This window comes from Amblyomma americanum, chromosome 2 (assembly GCF_052857255.1).
Source record: "Amblyomma americanum isolate KBUSLIRL-KWMA chromosome 2, ASM5285725v1, whole genome shotgun sequence".
NCBI classification, from domain to species: Eukaryota; Metazoa; Arthropoda; class Arachnida; order Ixodida; family Ixodidae; genus Amblyomma; species Amblyomma americanum.
In genome coordinates this window covers 75,098,995-75,106,960 of record NC_135498.1, presented here as the reverse complement: position 1 = coordinate 75,106,960, position 7,966 = coordinate 75,098,995, and the positions used below count along the sequence as shown (strand labels likewise).

At 45.2% G+C, this 7,966-nt stretch overlaps 1 protein-coding gene across 1 annotated transcript in view; it reads right to left on the bottom strand.

Moving 5' to 3' along the window:
• Positions 1-4,207: 4,207 nt before the first annotated feature.
• The window catches only part of LOC144121433 (nose resistant to fluoxetine protein 6-like), a 51,593-nt gene continuing 47,834 nt past the window's right edge, over positions 4,208-7,966 (bottom strand). The window contains exons 13-15 of the mRNA XM_077654623.1: positions 7,735-7,924; positions 6,733-6,875; positions 4,208-5,804 (exon numbers count right to left, since the gene is read on the bottom strand). Coding sequence (XP_077510749.1) covers positions 5,589-5,804; positions 6,733-6,875; positions 7,735-7,924 — 549 coding nt within the window. The 3' untranslated portion in view covers positions 4,208-5,588. The remainder of the gene's footprint in view (positions 5,805-6,732; positions 6,876-7,734; positions 7,925-7,966) is intronic.

Here is a 7,966-nt window from a genome sequence, read left to right as displayed (position 1 = left end):
GAAGCGCAACAGGGGGTGTCAAAGAGAGGGGGTGTTTGGCCGATGGGATTAGGAAGTTTGCGTGGGTGAGGTGGTCTGAACAGGCGCAGGTCAGTGTTAATTTGAGTGATACGGGAGAGGCCTGTTATCTTGCAGTAGACGTAGTCAGGATAATGGTAATGAAAGATGAAGAGGAGTTAAATTTATGAACTTGAGTAATAGATGCAATGTTTCAGGTGTCATCTCCGGACGGGTGCTCGGACAAATGCTTTCTGCATAGTTTGCGTTCATTAAGATCCCCCTCAGATGTTTGGAGTCTTATTTGCCATTTTTGCAAATGAAAAAAAAAACATCTCCATCATACTCCTTTCGAACGCATTGGAGCACACTGGCGTGAAAGAAGAAGCTCGCGATATTTGCTGCGAGGTAATTATGGATGCAGTGAGGACAATGCTGCAGTACATTAAGGCCCCGTGCGTCTTCCAGAGCCTGAAGATGGATATACGTAGAGGCTTTTTTTTTGCATTTACACAGTCTTCTCTTGCTACTGCCGCAGTGGTGGTCTAGGGTGCCCCCAAACCTGGACTCCGCATTCTCTTAATGACTGCTTGTTAGACGCTTGCAAAATGAGAGGGTACTAGTTCGGTGAATTGAGATTCTTTTAAAAACTGTTATATTTAATTCGCGAAGAAGAGAGAGTGCTCGCTTCGACACCTTCGCTTATTTTTTTGCAGCCTCCATTTGAAGAGTGGCGAATGCGCAATAATTTATTTAATAGCACTGGCGGCCGGAACACGGCTTGGCAGGCCCTAGGGGCACATTTACCCGAATGTAGCGCTACCAAGCTTCGACAGGAAAGACTGTTTCCAGTGCGGAACAAAAAACATGGTTGCATTAAGGAGTAATGTGGGTGCAAGTTAAAACAGAAGGGCGATTTTTCGCCTCTGGCGTAAATAAAGAACGCGCTTTGAATTGCAGTGTAATATGTAAGAAAATATCCAATGTGTTTCTTTATCTTCAATGTCGCTTGATTTGGACACAAGTTTGACCAGGTGTAACTTTCTCCGGAATCACCCTAGAACGCTCATTTATGCCTTAATGCACTCCTTGCTGATTATATTATTTTTAAACAGAAATCTTCTCGATCAGTTCTCATAATAATAAATCAAAGTTCCTCCATACAAACGAGATATTTCCCTTGATGTATATATATATATATATATATATATATATATATATATATATATATATATATATATATATATATATATATATATATATATATATATATATATATATATATATATATATATATATATAGACCTGTCTCATAGAGGAGGAAAACGTTTGCAGTTTTCGAATCGACATATAAAAATGCAGAAATGCAGAAACGGTGATAGCTTGGTTTAAACTGGTCCATAAATAAAAACATATTTCAGAGGGGTTTTTCATTTTATATAGAGAAATAAGCTTGAACACTGTATCCGTCTGGCCAGATAACTCAAAATGCTCTCTAAATCTATTGCAGCGTTTCTGCAAAATAAATAAATAAAGCAAGGAACGAACTGGTATTGAAGATGTAGTCTTGAGCTCTGACGCCGAGCTCGAATGATGCCGTGAGCAATCTAACATTGGCGTCTCTTACTGTCCTGCTGCTGCCAAGGCTTTCGGCACTAGCAGCACCCCGTGGAGCTCATTCGGGAGCTCGATGGACTCGCTGCTGGGGATCCCTGTGGTCGCCCGCATCTACACGTCCAGCAGCGACACGGGCACGCTAGTGCACACGTCTTCCAGGAAAAGCAGCGATGGACCGACATCTCCTAAAGGCTCGAGGTCCCATAATAGGGGGCGCTGATGCAAGGCATTGGAGATCGAGTCTGCAAGGCAGAACTGAAGGACATCTGCCCACATGCAGTTTCGAAGGTGGCATAATGGTGACTTTTATAATGGTGACTATAATGGTGACTTTTATATTTTCATTTTAATTTGTGGGTGGCCTGCGTTTTGGAATCAAACGCCAACTGTCTCATACTGCAAGAGTCATTTGGTAGGTTAACTTGTTTTCATGAGCCGACACAGGCCAATTTAGACCCTATACGATAAAGTTTGTGGAGGACATTACTCAGTGTCAATTGATTTTTGACAGATTATATTGATTGAATAACTATATGGTGTTGTTTCTGTTGACGTGCTTTCGTTGTACTGTTACTCTGCGCGTGAAATAAAACCACTGAAAGATGGGATGTTAATGATCGTTCGCTGTTCGCATTTCATATTGCAGTGCGGTGGCTCCTGTGGCTTAGTTACATTGTACGACGTGCTAGGGCAGCATCCTCATGCATTCGATCTGACTTACAAGTGCTCGTTGCGTACTGGCGCAATTCATTGCACTAAGAAAATATGCCAGTTATATTTAGGAAGCGCAAGCGATGCAAGCATGCCATTATATTTATTTGCATTCGAAGGAATACTTAGTAGCCTTGTAGCACATAGACAGGATTGTAAGTAATCAACTAAATTTTCTGTGCACAATGTTACATAACAGCGCTCCGTAAATTCATGAGCAATATGAGAGGGAAAACTGTTTGTACAGAGTGGAAAACTTTCTGGCTATTTCTCCGCTAAATTGAGAATGACATTTGTATATCTTACGGAAAGAGGAAAACTAGTTAGAAAACAGAAATAACGGTGCTTGTCACATATAATTGCGGAATAATCAATAAACGAATGCTCAGATTTTGTTCCCTTTCATATTGCCCATGACTGTACACAGAGAACTTTGTGATGCCCGACTGTTGACTAATACCGATGACGAAGTCCCTGAAATCTGGCAGAGATCAGTGTGGATCTACTCGCAGAATGAACTGTGGCTGCTTCCTTTGCAGATCACTGCGTTTCGGCGGCGTTAAGCATGCGCATAGCAGTTGGGGCTGTGCGCTCAATTCACTGCACAACAGGATAAATGTTCAGGCAGCCTTATGAAGTGCGCGCACTTTGGAGACTTCTAGTAAGTCTTCACGCAGTGAATATTGCTTAGTATGTGGCTGAAAATAATTGCTTGCTCTCTAAATTGCGGAGGGTGTTCATTAGGCTTTAAAGAACAGGTGTCGTTATTCCTGTGCGTGACAAGAAAAAAAAATATCGAAGTCGGCGTTTCTAGCCGAAGAGAGCGTAACTGTTTGCCCCGTAACAAAGTAACGCTTGGCATCGCGCAGGCGCACGGTTGTTCAGAATTTTGAACTTCCCTCTGATGTAAGTACTTACATCTCAGTCTGGGTTATGAATGTCGTATACCACTCGATGACAACTGCCAACAATACAGTTTTTTTTTTAGAGGAAGTACTCTACTGGGTTGTCACGAGGCATTGCGTATGTCCAAAACAAAGCACACTGACTGTATTGAAAAGTATCTTCTGGTCGATGTCCTTCTTTTTTCTACAGCACGCCAGATAATGAGTTGTGATTTCGACTTCCAAGCTGCATTAGTTGTTCTAATTTAGCCTATAATTCTGCCTCCTCTATATTTGCTCAGGCTTGCTGTTTTGCTCAAATCTTTTGGGCGGAAAATAATATTTCCTTCATCACTGTAGTTACTGAAGACAACAAGGCAGCCTCCTGTGCCGCTACGCTTCCTCTACTAACACTAATCACGTGCAGTGCTAAGTCAGGCACTGCATGGTGGTTCCCAATGAGTTCCGGTCGCTTAGCGTCCACACGACTGACCGCGTTCATTTACAGCAAGGTGGAGGTCTTACCAAACATCCATATGGTTTTTCAGGGTTCCCTTATTTGAGGCGTAACAGGAGAGGAGCTCGTTTTGAGTGAAACACAGCAAAGCCTGTTAGTGCCAAACTGTTTTGAATACTTTTTTCTTTTGCGGCTCATTTTCACCATTCTCGTACAACATATGACAGCTCACGCGATGCAATTCAATAGTTTTTGTTGCAACTTCGTGATTTTCTTTTCTTTACGCACTTCATGGGCCACAGCTTACCTCCGGAGAGCCATGGATTGAGTACGAGTGTCCGCAACACATGTGTCGTGATCTCTGCTCCATGCGTGATTCAGTATGGTGCAACGAATTTTGGGCTGAAATATATTTTATGTAAAACTCATATAGCGATAATGGCCCAATAAAGCTGACTTTGGAAACGGGCTTCGAAAGCTAGCAAAATCAACTGGCATGTAATCTTGCCTTGACGATAGAAAAGAGAACTTTCAAGTTGTATATGAACTTTAATGAACGACCTTGTATACGAATGGTTCCATCCATGGACTCAAGCACATTTGAAATATAGATGAAAATGTGATGACACTCTTTTTGTTCATGGCAAAGTCTGCAGTCACTTGCACGTATGCACTCATGGTCTCATACGCACTGTCACAAGTGAAAATAAGAACACCGATGAATTCTTGACATCACACAAAAGTGTAGCAACCGTTGGTGTTCTCGTCCTTAACATCAGGGCTCCACTTCTGGCTCTCTTTGCCGAGAGCGATTTGCGAAGTACAGTTAACGCAGCTCCTCTTCGCACACCATTCAAGAAAAAGCTTGGCAGATGTAACTTCCGGATCTCTTAATCAATTATTGTCGCAGCAATGCAATTTCTTAAGGAAAAAAACGATATTATGGCACAACGCGCAAAGTCGAACATTATGTTCTTCATCCTTGGTCTCAAATTTCTGCGTTACACTTCTCAGCAGCCTCATGAAATCGAGGTCAGCAGTGCGGGGCACAACGCATCTGCCCGCAATGCTACGTACTCCACCATGTGGCCATGCCGGCCAACATGTCTCCCGTCTTGTGGGGACGAACAAGCACAGCCCAGCGCAAAGGCATTGCGCATGTCTAACGCAGTCCTCGGTCCTCGCAAGAGAGCGGCACGATCCAGTCTGTGATTGTGGTGATGGTGCGTGCTGAAGGCCACGGGAACTGCCCGCAGAATGGTTTTGCTTGAGCGCTGTCTGTGGGGAGGGGGGGGGGGGTGATGCCATGATAGGGAACGTGATGGTACCAGTGGTGAGGGTCAGCCATCGGTACTTTCTCGGACAGTTGCTGCGGGAACAGCGTCCTTCCTTGTACCGCAGCGACTGAACACCGACAATAAACCTTGAGGCATTGAAATTAGCTGCTCTGGTTGACAATGATAGCGACGCCAGGAGCTCCACTGATATCCCTCGTTTGAACAAAGGATGGTCTTGTCTCGCTATATACAGTGCACAGCAACGTTTATTTCCGTTGTTGTCCTCTTGAGTTGTGTTCACGACGAGCAGTGTCTTGCGGAGCGTAGGCCTAATGGACACCCTGTCTTGTTTGCATCTACGCTTTGATGTCGCTGTTTTCGTTTGGCCGGGAATAAACACTTCTTTTATTCCTCGTTCTTGGCGTGTTAGTCGCTGGTGAGTCCATAATTGACGAACGACATTAACAAGGTTGAGTGTCCTCTAGGAGCACGGCGCTCCCACCGGGCGTTCTCCGCACCTTGCGATCCACAATAGTGTCATTCCCTTTGGTAGGCCGCCGTACACACAACCATGTAAGACGACTGCGGGAGGCGAAGCGGGGAGGCATTCAGAGGAATTGGAAAAGCGAAGTCCTTGGTGACTAGTTAGCAGCGGGAAATTACAGTGTCTTCAATTTTTATCTCCGGCTTCTGAATGTTTCCATTGCAGTTTGGTTTATGCTCCTGCCTTTTTGAGCGTCCACCTCCGGTGAGCATTCCGAAAAGCAGCTTGTCCAGCGCACCTGTCGGTGCCTCGCACGCGAGGAATGACAAGAAGGCCAGCTGGAAGCTCCAGATGAGCACTGAGTTGAACAGCGTCACCTGTAAATAAATTTTAGCAGTGGAATATTTTCCGTGGCAAATTCAGAAAGGAGACTTCAAAAACAGCAGTGAAGGTTGCTAGAGGAGATGTAATGTTTATTGGTATTACAGATGTGCCCTGATTGTAAAAATATGCCCATCCGCTTCGTCTGTTACGAAGCTTAAGTGTGTAATCCTTAAATATATATAAAACCTTCGCTTGAGGACTTGCTGACGACCGCACAGGCCCAGAGTAAAATTAGCGCAGGCGAAGCGAGTTACTTTCCTAATTTCGCGGAAGTGGACGAACTCATCAGAAGCATTCCGCTCATTATGGCTAAACATCTAGTTAACCAGAGCCTAAAATCGCTGCTTCCCTGCGCACTCCATGGAGTAAACTAAAGGCGACCGTTTTAATACAGGCATCTCTTTGGCCCGGCTCCACCCACACCAACCAAAAATCCGCATTCTTACAAGATTTTCTTTGTGTTAACTCTATTTGATGTGAATGCAAGAAATATGCGCGAAAAGTGCCGAAGTTCGAATTATGAACGTTGCAAAAACGCAAATGCTTACACTCAGACCTCTGGACGTCTTTTCATCTGCCATTTCCCAATATCAGCACTGACTTCTTTAGGCAGCAGGCTTGCGGTAAAGCATTATTTTCCAAGATATATAGGATAGGCGTCAGCATGCACGCTAAGCTGAGCAAACTTCGATCATCGAATCATATCATACGCATAAGTTCAGCTTCAGCTGCACCGCCACGAACAGCAAGATCTGCGCGTATCAGGACAGAGGCGGGAACAAAGGTCGTCGAATGAAAGGTTTCTTTCTTCCGAGCTGCAGCTGCTGTTAATCAGTACATGGGCGACTACGACCGTAAGAAGCATCAGGTGCGGAGAGCCTTGTGAGGCTGGCGACTGATTCTTAAGAGAACAGTACTTACTGTAGTAAATTTGGACCAGAATAAGCGTTCCCTGGATGCGTGGAGGAGGAGCTCGATGAACGGAACGTGGATCAAGTAGACGCCGTACGAGAGCTTGCTCAGTGGCACGAAAGCACCCCATGAGAGGAACGTGTTGACAGGCCCTGCACGAAGGTTGTGGGGATACTGCATGCACACTTGCAAGGAAAAATGCTTGAAAAAGCTACATCGCCTAAACTGCATTTTCTTGTAGACTAGGACGCAACGTATGGCCTTTCTAGAGTATGCCAGCCTCTCCCTTAGCAGAAATCTAACCAAGAAAACAATTTACAGCGCGTCTTTTTTCACGCAAAGGGTTCTAGTGCACTGGTCAAGCGGAAATGTTCAGCGAGTGTGAACCGATATAACAAATTCCTGTGGTTACGCATTTTGGGCTACGTAACCACAGGCCAGCTGTCACGAAGTAGTCGCCTCACGGCTTCTCTCCACCTCTTGGTACGATCCATGGCTGTTAATCGTTTACGCTATTCGGCACCAGAACCACTGCGCCATTTTAGAAGCCGGTCAGAAATGGCTATGAAAAGGCTAGGCAAACCAACGAGTGGGAGATGGCGGAATATTTTCAGATAAAGAACCGGTTACTGCGGTTCTGCGTGTATAATGGGCGTATGTCTGTCTAAAGCTTAAGTATCATTAGAATGCACAATTCGACGTGTACAAATGGCCGCTCTGCACATGTGCTCCTTTCATCCGAAGCCCTTTCCCGAGTTCCACTCTGTGAAAAACAACTATTACGCACATGCGTATTTTGTGGTGAAACAAGCGACAGACGGCGACAGCTGGAAGCACATACCTACCACTGCGCCTGCATATTTGGTGCCTTGTGGAAGCGATCCGCGCCTGCGGTGGCCTCGAGTGTTTGTTTACAATCAGTTTATTGGCTGCAGACAAATCTTCGCGCACTCTCCGAATAGCAACTCATCTTGTGAAAAAGGTGAATTAAAGTTTACTGAGAAGCCTTACCGCCTCTGCCGGACGCACACGCCAGCGTGGTCCAGATGAGAAAGATTGACCACAGGATGCGGTCGAAGAACGCCACGAGCAGTGCAACACCATGTGAGGTCGGATCTGGGTCTCTGTACCAAGCAAGCTTCATGAAAGTGCACAACAGGCCGCAGATGACCGCCACAGTCCAGCCCGCGTACACCACGGCCTTGAAAAACGCAACGTGAAGTATTAGCAGGTTTTCGTTTGC